This window comes from Apteryx mantelli, chromosome Z (assembly GCF_036417845.1).
Source record: "Apteryx mantelli isolate bAptMan1 chromosome Z, bAptMan1.hap1, whole genome shotgun sequence".
Taxonomy (NCBI): domain Eukaryota; kingdom Metazoa; phylum Chordata; class Aves; order Apterygiformes; family Apterygidae; genus Apteryx; species Apteryx mantelli.
The window spans coordinates 71,378,496-71,399,227 of NC_090020.1; the positions used below are offsets into that span (position 1 = coordinate 71,378,496).

At 42.1% G+C, this 20,732-nt stretch overlaps 1 protein-coding gene across 1 annotated transcript in view; it reads left to right on the forward strand.

The window, feature by feature from the left end:
• OXCT1 (3-oxoacid CoA-transferase 1) overlaps nt 1-8,309 on the forward strand; it is an 83,896-nt gene extending 75,587 nt beyond the window's left edge. Inside the window, exon 17 of the mRNA XM_067315660.1 lies at nt 4,522-8,309. Coding sequence (XP_067171761.1) covers nt 4,522-4,557 — 36 coding nt within the window. The 3' untranslated portion in view covers nt 4,558-8,309. The remainder of the gene's footprint in view (nt 1-4,521) is intronic.
• Nucleotides 8,310-20,732: the final 12,423 nt, after the last annotated feature.

A 20,732-nucleotide genomic window follows, 5' to 3' on the forward strand; every position in this document is an offset into this window, starting at 1 on the left:
GATTTGTTTATTTCAGCAGTAGCATAGAAAAGCACTAGCTCTTCCTCTCTCCCATTTCCTTCCTGCCTGCCTGCCTTCCTGCCTGCCTGCCTTCCTGCCTGCCTGCCTTCCTGCCTGCCTGCCTTCCTGCCTGCCTGCCTTCCTGCCTGCCTGCCTGCCTGCCTTCCTGCCTTCCTGCCTGCCTGCCTTCCTGCCTGCCTGCCTTCCTGCCTGCCTGCCTTCCTGCCTGCCTGCCTTCCTGCCTGCCTGCCTTCCTGCCTGCCTGCCTTCCTGCCTGCCTGCCTGCCTGCCTGCCTGCCTTCCTGCCTGCCTGCCTGCCTGCCTGCCTGCCTGCCTTCCTGCCTTCCTGCCTTCCTGCCTGCCTGCCTTCCTGCCTTCCTGCCTGCCTTCCTGCCTGCCTTCCTGCCTGCCTGCCTGCCTGCCTGCCTGCCTGCCTGCCTTCCTGCCTTCCTGCCTGCCTTCCTGCCTTCCTGCCTGCCTTCCTGCCTGCCTTCCTGCCGTCTGCCTGCCTTCCTGCCGTCTGCCTGCCTTCCTGCCGTCTGCCTTCCTGTCTTTCAGAATGTTTCCAGGCTACAGTGACCCAGTCCTCCTCTCACTGGAGTCCTTAGCAAAACTTCTGTTGATATCAGTGACAGCAGCCCTGGCTTACTGTTGTGTGAAGCCGGACCCTTGAGGGCCTGATTGCCATATGCAGAGAACACCTACAGTTCCCCCACTTCATTTTGAAGTTGAAAAAATAGGTTTGAGCACTGTGGTAGACAGTTGTTCAAAAAGTAGCATCCTTGGTCCTTTTTTCCACATATCAATACACTGTCTCAGGCTCCCTTACAAGAGTAGCAGTTGCACTTGTGATTCTTTATGTTCGCTGAATGAAACTTCTTGTTTACATTGCTGACAGGGACTTTAGTGATATTTTATTGCGATAGTAAAGGCAGAATTTTAGCGTCATATATCATGCTAGTTTGAAGCAAGACTAATGGATGGAAAATGAGGAGCTGATGTTTTTCTAACAATTTTTTTGCAGTGGATGCAGAGAACCATCTTAACTAAAATTAGCATCTCTATGTTCATTACAACTGAGAATTTAAGGGATAACTGTACATTCACATTGTACTACCTGTGCAGGCTACTTTTCTTTGTAGAGGAGAGCTTTATAGCCTCTACGAATTTCTTTGAGAGACATTTGGCCATGCATTCCCATTTTCACAGCCTCCTTATTTGGGAAAACATTTCCTAAGGACATTTGCAACAGCAAAATGTCAAAAAAAAAAAAAAAAAAAAAAGATTTAGAGTCAGCAATCTTGATTATAGACTGGCGTCACATCAAAAATAAACAATTCACCCTCAATTCACTGTGCTGTGAAGACAAAGTATTGGCTTATCTTGTATGCTTAAATCAGATCTGCTGCTGCCTAGCATATAGATCACTGTGGCAGGTAATCTGTTTTGACTTGTACTAACTCATATCTTTGATGAGACCATCAGAGAACAAACTGAGAAACCATACTTTTGCAGGTGTATTTCATTATAAAAATAGTCAGGGAAAGTCTGTCTACATAAAAACCCCTCTCCCCCTTTTTTAATCTGAGAGCTGAGTTTTACAAAAAGAACTGAAAAGATAAAGTGGTAAACAACTTTTACTATTTTAGTGAACAAATATGCTAACATTTTTTTTAGGGAGTGTTTTTACACTGTTGGCACAATAATTTGCTTTTGCAACTCCTGATGAGATCAGGAACAGTTATTAGGATTCAGTACCATTCAAAATCAGGCCAGATAGAACTACTATCTTGCTATAAATAAACATAATGAAATAAGCATGCAGATGTTTGTGTAGCTGAAAAGGATAGTTTGGGGTTGAAAATCAGGGGGTCAACAGGCTTGAATTGCAGGGAGTCCCTGAGGTCACCTGTACTTAGCCAACATCTTCCTCTTAACCAGTTCTGAGGCTGCGTAACAGGCTGACGAGGCACACGGCTCCCGGGAATCCTGAATCCTGTTCAGCATTGGCAGAGTATTCTGAAGCTTCCACGATGAGCTATTCTTTCTGTACACAAAGTAATATTATGGGAATGTGTTGCTTAGAATGATCTATAAGAAAGTAATAACTCTATGGTAGTATAATGTAGAATAGTCTTTGGTAAGCACATTCAGCCCTTATCAAACGCTATGCTGTTAGCGTAGGGTGATACTGAATTAAAAGGCTCTACTGGGATTTAAAGCAGTGGACTCGGGGGGCTTTCAGACTTGATGACTCCCTGTTTTCTAAGCCCAAATCATCCCCCTTATTACATTAGCAATCTTCTGCTTATTTAATCATGTTTCTTGAGAGCAAACCATTCTGTTTGGGCCTACTTCTGAGTGGTGCTGACCTCTCACCACCTTTACGTTCAGCAGGCAATGTGGCACCTCGGCACCTCTTGGGATCAGACCCTTACTGGAGCAGATCGTGGGATGCACAAATGACAGCTGTTAGCGTCAAATGTGCAGACATCACATTTAATGTAGTATGCTCAATCAAATGTAAAACAGTTGAAGTTTTGATGGCACCAAAAACTACGACAGCAGAAAAACAATAACCTCCTCCAGTAATTGTCTGCTGTTATGATTTTCAGAATATAGATTTTAAGGGTGCTATTTTTGCCCTACAGTTTTTGTCTTTACTTCAATGGAACCGTTCCTGGGTGAGGGATATTACTTCAGGATGGCAGAAATAGCCCACATTAAGTGAGACACACATCAACTTTGAGTTGGAAATGTTGAAACACTGCTGGAACTAATCCAAAAATGTTTGTACACTCGGGGAGTTTCTCCAGCTCCTCTACACTCGTAGCTGTTGCATCTATTTATTATCCCGTTCCCCACAGAACTTTGAAAAATCAATGAACAGTTTCCATCCACCAAAAATATTTCATTAGCATTTGATACAGTAAACACATTCTTCATGAACTAAGCTTTTCTTCTCAGTGGCTGTTCTCATAAGGGCTGTTTTAAGTGTTGATGTATTGTGGCTGGAGGAAGGGTAACTTAGAAATCTAACATACAGGAAATACAGACCAATACTTCTAAAAGAAAGAGGCTTTCGTGCTTGGAAAGGCCCTTATATATCATTCTTTCGTGAGTTAGCTTGTTCAGTACTATTAAGTGAAAAAGATGGGGTAAGGAGGCAGAAGGCATGCATTATGTGATATTTCACTGGGACGCTTAATCAGTTGGGAGCCAGGTATCTCTGGAATTGTCTTTCATCCTGAACAAGTAAGATCATATGAATTATTTCTGCTCTTCATCCTGAGACACCTATTTAAATAGGGCTGGGAACAGGCGATATTTTAAGAGGTCTGGATCTTTTGTGGAGATCTTTTCTTCAGAGTGTTTGTGTAGAGCTGCAGTCAAGGTTCAACCAATTGTTAACCATTGCTACTTTTCACTCCAAAGTCTTCTCTGTTTTGTTTCTATTTACACCTTCTTTCCTCATCCATTTTCCTATTTAGGCTTACTTACTGTCTTTTATATTTTGCCTGCTGGATTTCTTATAATACCATTAATTGATTTGATTACTGTGTAGAACCAAAAGAATACAGTACATAAATGTGTCCGGACATGAAAATGAATGGAAGAAGACAAGGAATAAAAATGAATTTAATATTTATTAGTTTGAGTTGAAAGTATTGAACTTTACATGTCGTATCCCTTGCATTTGAGTTGATTGTCTATCCACTGCTAATATACACGTTCCCAGCTGACTCCTTCTGTGTAGACCCACCATTGGCAGACAGCATCCTATTGCCTGGTGTGTGGGGAGGAGAAGCAGAATGAACCTGGCTATTGAGCAAAGAAGAGAAGTCATTAGTTTAAGATTCCTTGGCAGGTTTGTTTTATTACTGCAGTGGCAATTCAATAACGTGTTGAATATAATCTGTTTTGTTGCCTCTGCATCATTCTGGGCATTGGTGTGTGAATACAAGCGGATTAAAAGGTGATGACTGAAGCGGTTGCCTGTCTCCAGCTATCTGTACTATTGCTGTTCGTGGCAAGTGCAGCCCCACCATACACAAAATATAACCTTTTACGGTCCAGCACATTAACCTAAGTCACAGCCTGTTTGAGTTATGTTAATGCACCATCCTGTGCACTGTATAATTGAGGAGCTGCTTCATTTGCATTCAACTATCCCCTTTTCTGGCATTTGGGGCCCTCTAAGAAGATCATGCAGTTAGCAGGGGCAAATACAGATTCAGCTGTCCAAGTTTAATCTGCTTGCATTCTTAAATCAATAACCCAAATCTAAATAAATGAAGCTTACAAGCTGGATACTAGCATCACCTGCATCTTGTATTCCTGCATCAGAAAATTTAGTGGTGGGAGTGTTTACCTCAGAAATACTGCAAATATATCAGTTTAAATAAAGACAGTGTCTTTAATCTTCAGTGGCACATAGTTGATAGAGGCAGAAGTGAACTGTGGGTTATATTGCTATATCTGTATGCCAACTGTTGTGTTTTTTTCCCTCCTCTTTGCTAGGTTTCGCCAAAACTCATACCAATGAGGCAGATTTAAACCTGAAATACAGATTGGGCTTGACTTGCCAGAAGGCTTGTCTCCAAATGGGAGCTCAGTGAAGAGAAACTGATGTCTGTTTTGCAATTTTACTTTTTATTTTATTTTTTTTAAGGGCTTTGTAAGTAGTTTCCAGGTAGTCAGGCTGTGACTAGCAGCCTAAATTGTATTTTTACTTATATAACTTTACCAACTTTAATGGAAGGGTGAATTTATTCCCTAAATTTTGAATAACATTGTATTAAAATGTTAGTGAACATTGTCAAAAAAAATGCCTTGTAGTCTCTCTGCCAAAGACTACATTTTTTAAACAGAGATTCAGAAAATGCCTGTGCAAACTTATAATTGCCTCTGCTTTTGCTAATGTCATTAAACCTACAAATCACTCCTTTGCCCTGGAACTACAGCACTTACTATGTTAATTCTCCTGTAAAATTGTGGGTTTCTTCTGGAGTGGCATATAACAAATGTACGCAGCCATAGAGAGGCAGCTGGAATATGGACTTCTCTTTCCTGGACCTCTTAATGAGTTGGTGACAAAACTGTTTATATCTGTGGAAACTGGGTCCTTAACCCTGAATGTATCTGCTGTTTCCACAATGTCTGTGTGCTGGCATTAAGAAGCCTAGTCCTCCCAAAGTCCAGCTCTGACCTCTTCTATTTAAATGGTACAAGCTAGAATGGGGCTGGTTTGAAGGAGGAAAATAAAAGGCCCCATCTCTGTCCAGACAACTGATAGTTGTCCCATGTGAACCACTGTCACTCTCTAGATATAATCCTTCTACTCCCCAGCCTCCATTCAAAGGCAAATGAAGATTGTTTTTGGTGAGAGGTCTGTCCTTCCAGTGTTACAGAGAGGATCAGGTGATTTGGGCACTTAAAAGATTTGTTCCAAAGAAAATATGATTGGTTGAGCGTAAAAGCAATAAGTTTGCACCACTTGCTGATCAAGGCATCAGAAAAAATTGAAGTCTTTGGAAGCCAAACTCATGATAACTAGAATGCATGCCATGAGACAATCAAAATGAAAAGTTATTCTCTCATACTGGTTCTGATATATGGTAAAGATCTCCCTTTTCTTGTTCTTAATTATGAAGTGACTGTTGTTTTTGCAAATAAGTAGCATAATTATGACTATATTGGATCTCACATCCCAGATCAGCACAATGAATCCTCACGGTATAGAGCATGAGTTGACTGAAAATCTGCAATTACTAAAATATAATGTTCTTTAAAGGTCCGATGGTTTTATCATTCATCTGAATAGAAACACTTAAAGCACTTTAGTTAAAATAGTTCTTGACATATGTCTGACATCAGCACTGGAGCATGTTAAGTAACTGAAAAAATATGTAAAATATACATGCATATATGCCTATCATACCTATGTGATGAGCAGTGTTGAGATATAGTACAGAAGCGGATTCTAATGCTAGATGGATGAGATATTCACTGTGTTCACATTTCTAGGGAACCAGATATGAAATTCCTGCAGTACCTAGCTCCTCTGTGGCCTTGGGCAGGTTAATCAGCCTTTGTCCTGCATTTTTTTCATTCTAAAGTAAGAAATACTTTTCCTCATGGGACAGGTATAAAATTAGTCTTGATGCACACATGAGTTTTACAGCAGTAAAACTGTTTTGATTAGCGAGATTACTTTTGTTTAATTGGACTTATTCTAAACATTTCTTTGATAATCTCTTGTCAATACCAGAATAGGTTACCTTTCCTCCCACAAAGGAGCAAGAAAAATGCCTTTGTAAGCACCTTTATACTAGTACAAAGTACTTCCCATACTAGGTTGTATGACTTGAACTGTACTGTGATGCTAATGGGTGGTAGGCCACTGTATAGCCTGAATGTGTAGGCAAGACCCAGTGTGTTGGGCACATGCGAAAGAAATGTGTTGTGCAAGGGCTGATTTGGTTAATATTTCATTTGTACGTAGGATTTGAACCTACATTGATCAAAGTGCTCCAGAATATCTTAACCCAGGATTAGCACATTTTTTTACCTAGTTTTGGTTTTCAGCTGTTTTGTCTGTTTAGGTATATTTCCTATGGTATTCACTGCATCCAGAAAAGTTACTTTCTTAAAATTTGGCCATTTCTATTGCTATAGAATAATCTAAGAGTTGGACTTAAGTTCTGCTCACTGAGGTTTTGCAGATTAAAAGTCTCTATATAACAAAAGGTAACTGTATGGTAGCCCAGTATGAAACAATTTTGGTTTTGGATAGAGCAGCCAAGAGACTTTTGACTCAGTCCATAGTGAGATTTCACTGACAACTGTACAGCGATGCTGTACTGAGCAAAAGGTGCCTGTCGTTGCCTTCAGAGCTGCAGATGGGTTAAGAGCTACTCCAAGGGCAAGGATGGGATCCCAGGAGGATTCTTGTTCATCATCATTCAGAGGTCTAGAAGAGAGCACTCAGAATGGATGCTGTTTTTAGGGGGGGAATATTATGCAAGGGGAAAGAGGGAGTTGATATCAACTTATCCAGATAAAAAACTATATATTTACATAAGTGGGGAAATCTTAAAGAAAATCAAGAAATTAAATGTTGATCTATTGCAATTACCTGTGTTACATTACTCTTAGTACTGAATAGTTAATTAAAGTATATATTTATCAGCGTATGTAAGGTACAGGAGGAGTATCTAAGGGTAGCAGCAGGTACATGTTTCTTCTTCCATAGAATTATGCTTTGCTGGCATACGCACAGAAGCCATAGTTGTCATTAAACTATGGCTATTAAAAAAACTAATGACCTGATAATGTCTAGGAGTTCAGTTCCTTGGTTTCCAGAGTAAAGAATTAGGAGCCAAGAACTCCTGAGTTTCAGCTTTTCTGGTTCTCCATTTATTGCCTTGAAAAATGTACTTTCTGCCTCACTTCCTGTAGCTGTGAAAGGAGATGTTTTGCTTCCTACCTCACAGGGATGTTGTGAGGATTAACCAGCTAAGGTCTGTACAACAGGTTATTTTTTCTCTTTAGCTTGGATATCACACTTGATCAAGAGTGTGGGAGAGTACTTGAAGACTGTCATACGTGCTGGATATTTAGTTCTGTGTCTTCTCTTATTTGTATCAGTGTAATGCAAGACAACAAAAGTCAATATGGTGCTGAAAACTGGGGAAGAAAGAAGAACAGGCTCTTTCAGTATACAACAGCGGTGCAAATATCTGTATGTCACACTCAAATTTTTTATCTTAGGAACATTATATTGTAGTAGGATATTGGTATTATCATGAAAATGTCAGGTGTCCCCACAAGCCAACTGCAAGAAGCTGTGACTCCATTTTTCATTAAGGGTTGTAAAGTAGGATTAGAAATTAAAACACTCCTGAAGGATTTCCCTTTCTGTGGAAGCAAGTGTGGTTCATAGCTGCTGAAAGGCGTACTGTGAGCCGTAGTTGTGATGATCGGTATAATGAGAGATTTTTGATCCTCTTTCTCTTCCATGGCTGTAAGAAAAATGGTATGCATGAAGGTTTGTTGTGATAGCACACAGATCATCCCCTGGTTGACAGCACTTCACAAGGTGAGGACAGCTGATACTGTGTCCTGAAAAGGTGGTGATTCTGCCATATTATCATGTTGGACTTATTTCACATTATATTTTATTGACTTTTGCCCATGAGAAATAAAAAATGAAAGGACTATATAAAATGTAATTATACTGTAAGCTCTGTCAAAGTCCTTCTATGTATTTGCAAAACAATCAATAAAAAAAAAGATTCAAAATCCCAGGTTTTGTCCATTGTTACCTTTTTTAATGGTTTTCTGTTCTGCCATTAGGAACATCAAACAATTAGTATGTGTGCAAATGAGCATGTCATGTTACACCTCAACATGGAGAAAACCTGAAGATCCTGGGTTAAGGTGGAGGGATAGCTACCAGATTTTCCATTTCTACTTCTGTCCTTGATGTCTGTGTTGGGTCAATCTGACACATAATTATCACATTCATTTTCTTTAATGACTTGCTTTTCAAACAGGTCAAATAATGGACTACAAATGTAGTTCTTTTAGAAAAGTCATTTTTACCTTTTGATTAGAACTGCTATAGAAATTATGGCATTTAACATGTTTATCACTGATATTAGTGTGTGGCTGCAGTTTGAAAATAGTACTAGATGACACATGAAGAGAAATTCCATTAATGACCTAGTGAATGACAAATTAGATGATTGCAAAGTGATGAAAGGGCCTATTTCCATGTTCTTAAAGCTGTCTCCTGAGCATGCAATTTGGACCGGAATTGGTAAATTTGTGTAAAGGTGTGGCAGGTGTTTACACTCTCGCTGCAATGCATTCTAGGCTTTGACACTGCTGTTGGGCAGAGTCAGAAGAGCTGCACTCGGTTTATGTGAAGCATCATGTTTGTCATGAGCTGCTGCCTGTATGAGATTCACAAGCTGGGTGTCCATCCGCCTAACTCTGCTGAGGCATCTCACTGGGGAGGCAAGCCTGTGCAGTTCTCACCACAGCAGTGGCACAACCACAGTCAATTTAAAAAAAGTGTTAATGACGCATCTTTCTAGATAATAACCCAGTGAGGACAGTGTTTGTCAAGTTTCAGTTCCTAACTGTGTCCAGGAAGATTGAAACCACATCTAGCTTATCCCAGGAAAGCACCTAAACCACCACATGACAGCTGGGTGAGAGCGCTTCTCCTAGTGACATTGGGTTATGTTGTAGAAAGAATTGTAAGGGCAAGTCAAGAAGGAGTAGGAGACTGTGTAGTGTGTAGGTCATTTACCCAGTACTGGGAAGGCTTGAATTATGCTCTGAAGAATGGTTTTTGTTTGATACACACCGACTTCAAAATCAACTGTGTTAAGCCAGTCACTTCCCCTCATTTCTGGATTCCCTAGGGAGTAGGTACCTACCTATATTAAGGCAGGTGCTTCTTGGCAAGCTCAGAAGAAAATCTGAAGGCACCTACAGAACAGGCAAGGTCAAGCAGCGAGGTGCCCAGGCAACTCAGTGAGGTATAGAGTGGATTTTCCAGACCACAGTTTTAAACTTAGGTTGACTAAATTAATCAAATTCTCTTGTAGGTGCCTATATCAATTATTTTTATTTTTTGGATATGTTCCTAAATGTTCCCTTTGGTTCTGTTGGTTGGAAAGTAGTTAGGTAGAAAATGGAAGTGAAAACTTTAATAAATGAGGAAAAAAATATATCAGAAGAAGAAGCGTTAAAAACTGCAGCCAGGAGGAGAATTAGAACATTTGCATAAACTGAGCAAAAACAATGTGAAAAGCAAACTTATATGTTACCCCAAAAGATAAAAACAAGCCACAGAAGGAGCACACTGGTACCACTTACGGACAGTATACATTAATTCTAGGACAAATTCTATCCCAACTGTTTAGGTGGTGAGTGAATAAGACTATAAATTGGATCTGATGCTCATATCCTGCAAAACAGTCCTTTCCCTACTCCTTTGGATAAAAATCTGGATGTATGAGCAATTAACACATTCTCTTAGATCTGTCCAAGAATAAAGCAAGCTCAGCAAGGTGATAGCAGGGAAAGTTGTCTTGTTCAATAAATATCCCTGAAAATATCAACTTTAAAGCTATAATCACAAACCCTGGCTTGTCAGTCACTTCTGTCTAGTTTCATCTCGTATTTTCTAGACTAAAACCCATCACATGTGCTTTGCTTCTTCCCCACCATCAGCTCTTCTGGCACCTTCCCAATGCTAAAGGAGTAGCTCCCCTTGCCCAAGATATTGCTGCGACGTGCTCAGATTTCAGTAGTCTTCCTGCTTGCCTGGTCTCATTCTCAGCTGTAGAATAGAAGTGTGTGTCCGCTGAGCTAGGGCAGAGGGAGAACTAAAATCAGAAAAGGGAGGTTGGTGAGGAGAGAAGAGGCCCCTCACAATGCCACAAAGCTCAGCCTGGAGCAACTTGGGTACGGGGAGCCTCGCTTGGTCTGGCCTCCTCTCACCCTGACTGCAGCTGTGGCTGCGTAGCCAGAGATGGTGCTGGAGTATGATGTTATAAAGCTACCACTGAAGTTCAGGCCTGTTTCTAATGTATTTCTGTTCATGGACTTCCTAAAAGATGGGGGATATATTCCTGTCTCTATTTTCATTTCATTTTAGCTTGGCGTTTGGTCATTTGGATGCCTGTGTCTGGAAAATAATGCACTTTGTGAGATGGACACATCCTAGTGGGGAGCCCCAGGGCTAGCTAGCCTGTGAATCATGCATGGCTAAAACACCACCTCTTCTAGACCGGGGCAAGGAGGAAGACATCAGACTAGGACATGGCTCTCCTCAAATTCTGGGTTCTTGTAATAGGTCCAGTGCTTACCCAGAGGCAGGGGAGGGCAGTGCTGTACATCTGTACCTCTGTCTGTTTGGGTTGCGAGTGGCTCAGGACTTCTTCAGAATAAAAGACAGGGTTGAGATCAGTGACTCAAATTTTTCCTTGTTCTCCTGTCTTACAGAAAGGTATTTGCTGATACTCAGCCATTGTATCAACTAATAAAGACATTTTCAGATTCTTCTCTTTCTCAAGCAACTTACAGCCTGAAAAAAAAAAAAAGCTAACTGCATAAACCTACAAGCAATAAAACTGAAAGATGGTGAAATTAGTCTGCAACAACATATCCCAGTTCTCATTAAGAGCAATTCAGCATTTTTAGGACATGTTAACTGCTGTAGTGAGGAAAAGAGGCTGCAGACCAATTTAAAATAAACCACAGATTTGCAAAATCCAATTTATAATTTACAAAGTACCTTTCCTCAGTCATGTGGGAAAGTCATTTTTGGTATGTAAACAGGTCAATAGTTATAAAGAAAATGCCACAAACCAGTCTGAGTGAGGAGTTTGACTATATTGTCATGAACTGAACAGAGAAACACTAAGAATCATTGATAGGTTCATTCCAGAAGTGAAAAAGGTCATAACTGGTAATTATCTGAATCATCAGTGTTATAAATCTCTATCTAACAAGTTGTTTGACCCTTTGCAGAATAATCCAGTCGAGAATATATCAACTTGAGAGCTTGTTTCTATGGGGATTTTAATTGTGCGGCAGATTATTTTCACAGCTGAGCTGAAATGGATAGAAAGGTCAGAAAGCAGCAGATGGAAGCAATGCAAAGAAAATGGGAAACTCACAGGTAAATGACCTCATGACCACAATCCTTTTTCTCTGAACATGGTCACACCTGAAACACACAACAGTGTTGTCCGGTGGTTTTTCATTTTATTAGCAGGATGGAGAGTGAAGAGATGAAGGTAGGCTGAATACGGGATTTCAGGACTCCCACAGTCCTGCAGGTAGACCCAGGAAGAAAGACCCTGAAAATCCTCGCTGTTGCAAGGTTTCTACCTTGACCCTGGTTTTCCTCGTTTTTCCTGTTGTAGGCAGTAGTTGTAGCCCCCCCCCCCCCCCCGAATCTGATACATAGCTGTTTCTTCTCAGAATGAATTGGAATATGCTACCAGTTCAGGTAGATTTTATAGTTTTCCTATCCGCATGGTCTGTTTTTTATGCTGAATTGCCCCTGGGCAGCCATTCTTTCATTTCACTCCTCAGTTGTTCCTTACAGAACTCCCTTTGCTAGAGCCCGAGCCCTGACGGTGCTGTGAAACCACTCTAGGTTTTATTGGTTGTGGCAGCGGTAACCAGTTACTGCAGCAAGCGCAGCTGTTAGCCCTTAACGAGGCACCCGGGCGGCTTCAATGCGCCAGGAGCCCGAGACTGTAATTCTTCATTCAGCTGCTGCTGTTAGAGTCTAGTTTCACATCTGCGCAGGGCTGCTCAGCACACAACTCTTCTCAGAAGAAGTTTTTGGTTTGAAGGTTAGTCCTGATGCATCTCCTCTGGTCTTGAAATCCCCTCGTTTTCCCAAGCCGTGCAGCCTCCTTCAGAGGCCGCCCAGTAACGCATTAGCGCCTTCCCCGTATTTCTAGGCTGTGTCATGTTTGTATATAAATTGGGCAAAGTTATTATTGTGTGCTGACAAATGCTGTCCTTAGGGCCTTTCTTTTTTTTTTTTTTGTCTGCTCTGCCTTTTTTTCTACTTTGTAACTTCCAGCTTTAAATATGTTCCTCTGCTCCATGCCTGTAGATTAGAGATTTTGATAGGGGTGTCAGTATTCTCTGAAAACATCACTTAGATGTCTTTCACTGAAGACTGCATTCATTCCTCATGCTGTCATAGTTGATGAGCGAGTCTGGCTGAAATATAACCTTTTAAATAGTATTGAAATATTTTTATTTTATCAGAATTCTCCACTTTTCAATGAATTTTTATTATATCATGCTCAGTTTTCCCATATTATGTTTGAGATTTCTTTTTTAAATTCAGTTTTAGAAACATAGATTAAAAAAAAAGTACAAACTTAAGCTAAGAAAACAGCCCATCTAGAATAGTAGTGAAAAGCTGAGTTTCTTGGAGTAAATATTTTAATTGACAGACAAGCTCAGATGAAAAGACAATTAAAAACATAATCACCAAAACTACAGAGGGCCTTAAAATAGATAGGAATTGATCAACAGAGGGAGGTGAAACAGAATTCTGAAAGCTGGGGATTACAAACAGTGTTTTGCACAGACACACAAAAGCTACGGCAGGAGCCCTCACTGAGTGCATGCACATTGGCCTCACCATGGGTCCCAGCACACACAAATCTGAATTACTTAAAAATTAAATATTATACATTTAATAAATTCAATGTGATTTTGGCCTAAGAATCCCAGCTTTCTTTTCTCAGGTCAGTGGGTAAATGTTTTAACCCTGTGGATTTCAAGTATTGAGACAGGTTGCACTAAAACCTACAAATATTCTAATAGCTAAATTTAATTTGAAAAGGTCTGTAAAAAAACAGGAAAGAAAGACTACAGAGGGAGAGAAGCCTCACCTTGACTTTCTTGCCACTTAGCATTCAAAACCTCTAATGTTTGCACAGTGCTTCACAATTTAATAGGAATGGGACAAATCAAACACAGCAGCATTCATTCATCTACATAATTACTGAGGGCCAGATGATAGAAAACAAGTGCTAATTCCAACACACTAATTTTCAGGTGAAACTGTCGACAGGAAAAATGAATACAGCTTGATTTTCTTCAACTATTTTGAACCTTTAAGGTGGAAAACGAAAAAGATAACTTGGTTTGCTGAATAAATCAGCACTGTAGTCTCTACTGTTTACCCATTAGGCTTAGGATTTTTTTCTGTTTGTATTACAGTAGAATACGGTGCTCCCAAGGGAGGTTAGTGCCCCTTTGCGTAAGGCGCCGTGTAACTAACAGCGTGAGCAATCTGCGCAACGGCAAAGACGGCTGGCAATGGTTTACTCAGCAAACACACACCTGCGTCTGCACCTCTAAAAGGTCAATATGAAAAAGGCTGAAAATGACAAATGAAAAGGTAAATTCTTAGCCTGCTTCTGCCACAAATGCCCAAGTCTACGAGAGCTGGAAGGCTGCTAGTTCCTGCTGGGTGAATTAAGTCAGAGGTCTAAAATGAGCATGAATTCCCCTCCAGACTCTAGTTCATGGGCACGACTTGGGCCTCAGAGTTTTACTGCCTGCCTCCTCGCTATTGAGATCCTCGTGATGAGGAAGCCTGCAAACCCGCATCAGGACCTTTCTGCCATTGCTTTAATCATAGATCTCTATTGTTTTGTGATGTTTTAGAAAATAATAATAAGCATAAAATGGAGCTGTGGTAGACATGGTATTTGAAGTAGAAGGCTCTTATTTTTGTTCAAGTGGTTCATCGCTTAAGCAAGATTTCAGAGATAACTGCTAATCACAGTAAACAACAACAAAAAAATCCCTGCAGTGGAGCAGCATCTCCAGAAACCACTGGCAGAGCTGGCTTTCCCTATGATTCTTCTCCCTCAGTCACGTATGTGCACACACACTTTGACTTTCACCCTTCGCCCTGTGTGGCATAAAAAAAAAAAAAGAACTTTACAAGTTTTCTCTTGCAACAAGAAAGGGAGCTTATTTTTGCACCTTTTCTTTCCTGCTAACAGGATAGACTCGGGATCCTCCGCGCATGCGCGCGCGTGTGTGTGTGCACACGTGTGTGTGTCTAAGAATGAAGGGGAGTGGATGGCGCTCAACCGTATTAAAGTGATAGTAAGTGCCATGGGGTGAGGAATGCTTTCATTTAAGAGTAATTTAAAAAGCTCTTTGGCCAGATCACTGTCTTGTTACCAGGCCTGGAAAAGGGACAATATGTTGTAACATGACGCATAGTGCCTGAAAATCCCGTTTTGTCATTTAAGCAGCTTAAAATGAGGGATCAGGCAAACATTCAACTTTTAGAGTCTAAAACCTTTTTTTATAACCAAAATGCATACAATCTGTCAGTTAGTATTTCGGACAACTCTAAACCAGGTAGGGCAAAGTAAAGAGTTGGCACAGCAGTACACAGCAGAGCAAGATCTGGTTCTGGTAACTGGAATGTGTGTTACCTACTCTGGCTTATTTTGGGCAGGTTAAAACAATTATTTTAGCTTACAAAACAGGAACCGTGTTTGATCCCAGGGCTGGCTGGTAGCGATGTAGCCCGACGTTCCTGGTCGCCTCTGAATGGCTTCTCCAGCAGCTGAGCCGGCAGGCAGGAGCACAGCTAAAGGGGCCACAAAGACAGGGACTGGGCTCACGGTGAGGCTGACAGGACATCACCCAGCAAAGTCAGGGAACAGAGACGGTTCTCCCGACTGCTGTGCAACGGATGGCATTGCTCCACGTGTGGGACAGCAGCACTGACAGACGCACTGGTGCGGTTCTCTCAGAGGAGCTATAGGAGCTTCAGCCCTTGCTTTCTATCACCTTGCTCCTGGTCCAGGAGCTCAGGTAGGATAGGCAAAATTGATCCTGTGCATTTGCCAGTCTTTCTGATCCTCTTTCTCTGCCTTCAAAGGTTACTATTAATGCTAACAAGGGAAAAAAATCCTTGAGCATTTTGGGACGCAGAAAATAGGCTAACGTTGCACTGACCTTGTGCTAAAGAAAAGCTAGAATTGGGTAGTTCAGCAGTTGGGTTGCTGGGCACATCTGGACTCTAGGTGGTGAGTCACAGACGGAAGGATACTGCTCGTATGTTCAGTGTCACGGTATTTCAGATCTGCCTAAATCCTGGCCAGGATCAGGCATGCAGGGAGCAGCCTGCTGGCTTTCATGGCAATGTACTCTCCCGTTTCTGGGCTTGCCAGAGTATTTTTGTTCCCTTTCACTTGCCTCCTCACAGAATAAGCCGTCTCACTGACTGGGCATGCTTTCTGGAAATCTTGTTGAAATCAGTGTACACACTCATTCAGCCAGCCATTCAGGGACCAGCAGCGCTTTCTGATAGCCACAGGCCAGGTGTCAGGGAAAGAGGACACGGCAGCAGAGCAGAGACGGAAGAAAGCAGGGAAGGATTTTTTTATTTTTATTTTTTAGATAAGTGACATGGGTACACAGCCCAAGAGGTTACATACAGGGAGAAATGTGCAGAGATATCTGGAAACCTGTGCTTCCCCTGTTACACGCCAGCAGCCAGGCAGGAACTCTGCCTCTGAAGAGGAACCCATTCTGTAGCGGTTGTGAACAAACCGGGCACCAGGGACAGTTTCAGGAGAGGAACAGTACGAAAATAAAGGCAGCAGCTTCCCTTGCAGCTGGAAGATGATTTCCCTACAAAGACAGCAATTCTCTTTCCTACTTACAGACTGTTGTACAACAGCAGTATCCAGGCTCCCAACTCAAACGGGAGCCTCGTTGTGCAGGGTACTGTACAAACAGATAACAGATAACATCCCCTTTTCCGGGAGGGTTTGCAGCCTAAAGCTCCAAACACTGAATTGCCTAAGCATTGATTTACCTCCTGTGGGACTATTCCTGCTCTTAAGTAAGTCTCTGTAGGACCAGGGCCTCTGGCGAATGGCAGAAACCTTATTGTCATTGTCTTATTTTATCAATGAGGACTCAAAGCTTGAAGAGACACTGATTTTCCCATGATCACACGGGAAGTTAGCAGCAGAGCTGAGAACTGATTCTCAGCCAGCTCAGATCTCCTATGCTCTAAACAGAAACACCACCTTAATGGTAATGAATGGTACCAGATGTCCCACCAAAGAGCTCTCTAACATGAGCATTTCTATCGAGGAATGTAGCCATAAGCTGGCTGGTCTCCTCTGTAATCAGCGAGAAAGGAGGGATTTTTCAAAGACCAGTGTCTAACACTGGTGGGGTGGAGACTCCCCACGCCCATATGAATTTAAAGACAGCAGAAGATCTTCTTGTGGTACTCAGCAATACACCTAGGACCATCACACAGCAGACAATTAGCCTGAACCTTCAGCAAGAGCCCCTGGGCTTCAACCTGTAGACAGCCCAAACCTGTGGTTGAGCCCAAAGCCAGGGCAGGTCTTGCTGGCGCCTCTCCCACTGTTCCAGTTGGCAATAACAATTCTAACACCAGGGAGAAATAAAGTTGGCTACAAAGAAATATTCTCCAGAGTGGAAAGACATGTCCAAGGTAACAATAAACAGCACTCTCTCCCATGTAGAGTTTCTGGAGGCGTGCTCAGAATTTTCTGTCACCGCAGGTAAATGTTTGCCCAGTCAGTGCCGACTGCTTACACAGCTTTGCCGTCAGCTCCTAAAGACAGAGTTGTCTTGTTTGTTGGTTCAATAAAAAGCAGCCTGTTATCATATTTATCTGCCGATTTAATCTAAATTGCATGTGAGATGCACACTGCAGAACTTCTGTGTGTCTGTGTGTGCAATTAGCAGTTAAATTCCCCTCTTTTTTAATAACAAAAGTGTTCTGATTGCAGCAGCGGCACATTCTGCAGATTACATGGTTAAGCCTGAAGTAAGTGCAGACTGACAGAAAAAAAATTTGCAAATCATCTTCACACACCTATTAAAACTGTTTTACTAAATCTCAGAGCACTCATTGGCTAGTAATGAAGAATAGGGAGAACTTGGTAAATGGAGATGGTTGGAACAAAAAAGTAATTTTTTCCAAATATGCTGTTTTATACAGCTGATTTGTGAGTTTCAAGGGAGAGAACGAAAGAAAAGCCTGGTCTCTGGGATGCTGGCCTCAAACACAGGAGCCTCTTGGTCAAAATCCTGCAAGCTCCAACCTAAATAATCTGGCATGCAGCATTGACCTTCACTGGCTTTTATTTAAAAGAAAGATGAATGAGAGTTTCCTAACACAGACTCTAGCCCATCATGGCCGGTGAGCTCTCCGTAAATAGAGGCAAGGCTGCTCCTCACCTTTGCAGAGGCTCTCCCTGGAGAGACAAACGCGCGCAAGAGTGCTGAGCACCCAAGCTCTGCGTCCAAGCTTCTCGCATGCTCTGAAGCCAGCAAAGGCTGCAGCTTCAAGCCGAGTGTGCCTGTCAAAGGCAAAGGTTGATCGTGAGGGAAGAGCCCTGCCCGGAGACAGTCAGGCCATGCGTCTTGTCCGGCTTCCTGTTGCTCTGGCAAAGATGCCAAGGACAGGCTTCCATCAGCCCGATCACTTTGAAGTGTTTAGAAAGGATCCATTTGTACCCAGACATCTGCCGCTCACTCTTCAAAACACGAATGGAGATGCAAGGGTGAAAAGCCCTGTAGACTCTAGGAAACTAGCCAGGCTGTCTTTAAGTTGAACTGTTAGGTCTTTAACTTGCTGTAAAGTTAAACAGCAAGTTAAACTTGAAGGTCCCTTAAACTCTTAAAAGATCTCATTTAAGGGAACAAAATCCTTTGAAGATCTGTTTCTAAGCAAGACCGCATGAGAGGAACTACCTTTGCAAGTCCTTTGGAAACAGATCCAGTTATATTAATGCCGTCTTGAACATTCTAGGTAAACTGATCTTCAAGCTGAAGTGACACGTGTCCATCTTCCAATTCCCTGAGAACTCATTCTAGGACTGTTCTCAAGTGTTTGCATTTATGTCTTCTCAAAAGGAATCCAAAAGTCACTGCAAATTAACCCAGGGCAGGAAGCAATGCATTTAGGGAGGAATAAGTGCACTGTAAGTTGAAAGGTCACATTCAAGGAGTGAGTTTGTCTAACCAAGAGTACAGGTGGGTTAGTTTTGCATCACCCTTGGAAATGTAACAAGTATTATTCTGGATACCAAAAGGCTGACGTTACCTCCAATTTTTGCACGTTCTACTATTGCTTTGCTTCCATTTTTTATTCTCTCCCCACTTTCTGAGGAAAACACATCTGGCTGTGTCATTCCACAGAATGACATTTTAATTCAGTCTGCAATCTCTGACCCCCTTGGGGACTTCAAAAAACGTGACAGACTGAAAGAGTTCTCAAAGACAGTGTGTTTCTACCTATTTTATGAAAGGATGAAGCTGAGCAAAGAATAGTGCCCCAAATTAGCATCTCAGTAGGAAAAGAGTACTTCACGAATTCAACTTTACTGCTGGACATTGAACTACCCCTCAGGAGGGGTCAGCATCACACTTGCAGTCACTGGAAAATCTTCTCTTAGAGCTCAAACCTTGTTAGACAGTCAAAAGTCCAAACAGGACTTTTCTCCTCTTCTCCCTGATGTAGTTTAGCAAATGGCCCTGCACCAAACTAGAGAGATGATAGAAGTAGAATGAGCAAATGTCAGTAGCCCAGGGAAAGCCTCCTGGATACCAGGTTTCCCAGAAAACTCATACTTCCACTATCAGAATAACTATCTGTCTGTCTTTTCCCCCGCAACACGCTTTTACTCCTGTCCAATTTCAGGCAAAACTGACAAAGACCTAATTACATGGGAGACAGTAAGTTTGCTGAAGAACTTGGGCAGATCAACAGATGGTTACAGGAGTAGAAGCCCAGCTTCTGGCTCTTGCTGGCATAAAACTGGTTGTGTGAGTTCACCTGCATCACTAGAGACTCAAGAATCGGCACTGGAGAGAACTACAAATGAAAGCTGCAGGAATTCAGGCCTCAGGTATTCCACTTCTCACAAAACTGCTTGTTATTAAATAAAATGGAAGTTGATTTGAAATTTTCAGTAAATAGGAAAAACTGCAGGTATGTTGTCACCCAAGCATTGCAAATGCTGATCTGCAGGAGCTGCTTTCTAGAATAAATATATATTTGGCTAGTGCTGTAATGTGGGGGCATATGTTCCCCTTCTTTTTCTCAGTTTACCACAAAAAGGGTAATAAAATGCATCAACGTTCCTAGCTAATTAGCAGAGAGGTTTCAGTAACACTGCTCATTACTGCCAGGGACAAAAAAACGCTACAATGCACCTCCCTGACGTTTTTCCCATTCTGACCAGGAGCAACCTCACATCACCCAGAATGCAAGCCCAAATGACTGACAAATATTTGGAGAAATGCTAAGAAGCCTTCAGTCCCCCACTGCAGATATAATCCCTCCCACTTTGTGATAGCAAGAGGTGGGACAAATATTCTCCTGTTTGCTGTCAGCCGCTAGCCATGCTAATTTATAGAGGGAGGTTTTTGTTATCTACCCATGCAAAAAGAAGAAAATGACAACATGGAGCGATGATCTCCCAAGAGGAAGGACTGGACAGCAGCTACTCCCTATGGAGCCCCGGCTGGATTCCCCAGGCTCAGAGCAGAGCGGAACAAGCAGCACAGCAAAGTCAGCTGTAACTATTTCTTAGACGTGGCTCCAACACATGAACTGTATCATCACTAAAGCTTGAGTGGAGGAGATCCCCTTATATTGCTGTTAGCGCCCGTATACATTTTCCTTGTTCCTACCTAGCTGCAGATATAACTCTGGCTTCTTCCTGCACTGCTGAAATCAGTGGAGATCCTCAGAGCATATTTAGTAAAGCAACCCGAGCTGTGGGACTGCCACGAGGTGTTCAGCAAAGCGCTCCTCTCTCTGCAGTTTTGCATCCCAGCTTGCTGCTTCTTTAGGTTGCATTGCTGAAAGTTTGTCCTCCTCAGAGAATAAAAGAGCCCTAGAGCATCCACGGAGCCCTACGGAGCCCTGGTTTTAGCACAGAGCTCCCATGGGGCTGACTGCTGCACAGACAGAGCAAGAAAGAGGCTGAGCCCCAAAGCATTTGAGGTCTAAGTGCAGGGCAGGAGACCAAAAGGAAAAGACTGACCAGGCACACATGTGTTTGTGAGGAGCAAAGAAAGGTCAAAAAGCATTGCCTGCCCCGAGCACGGATTTCATACAGAAGCTGCCTGGCTGAAGG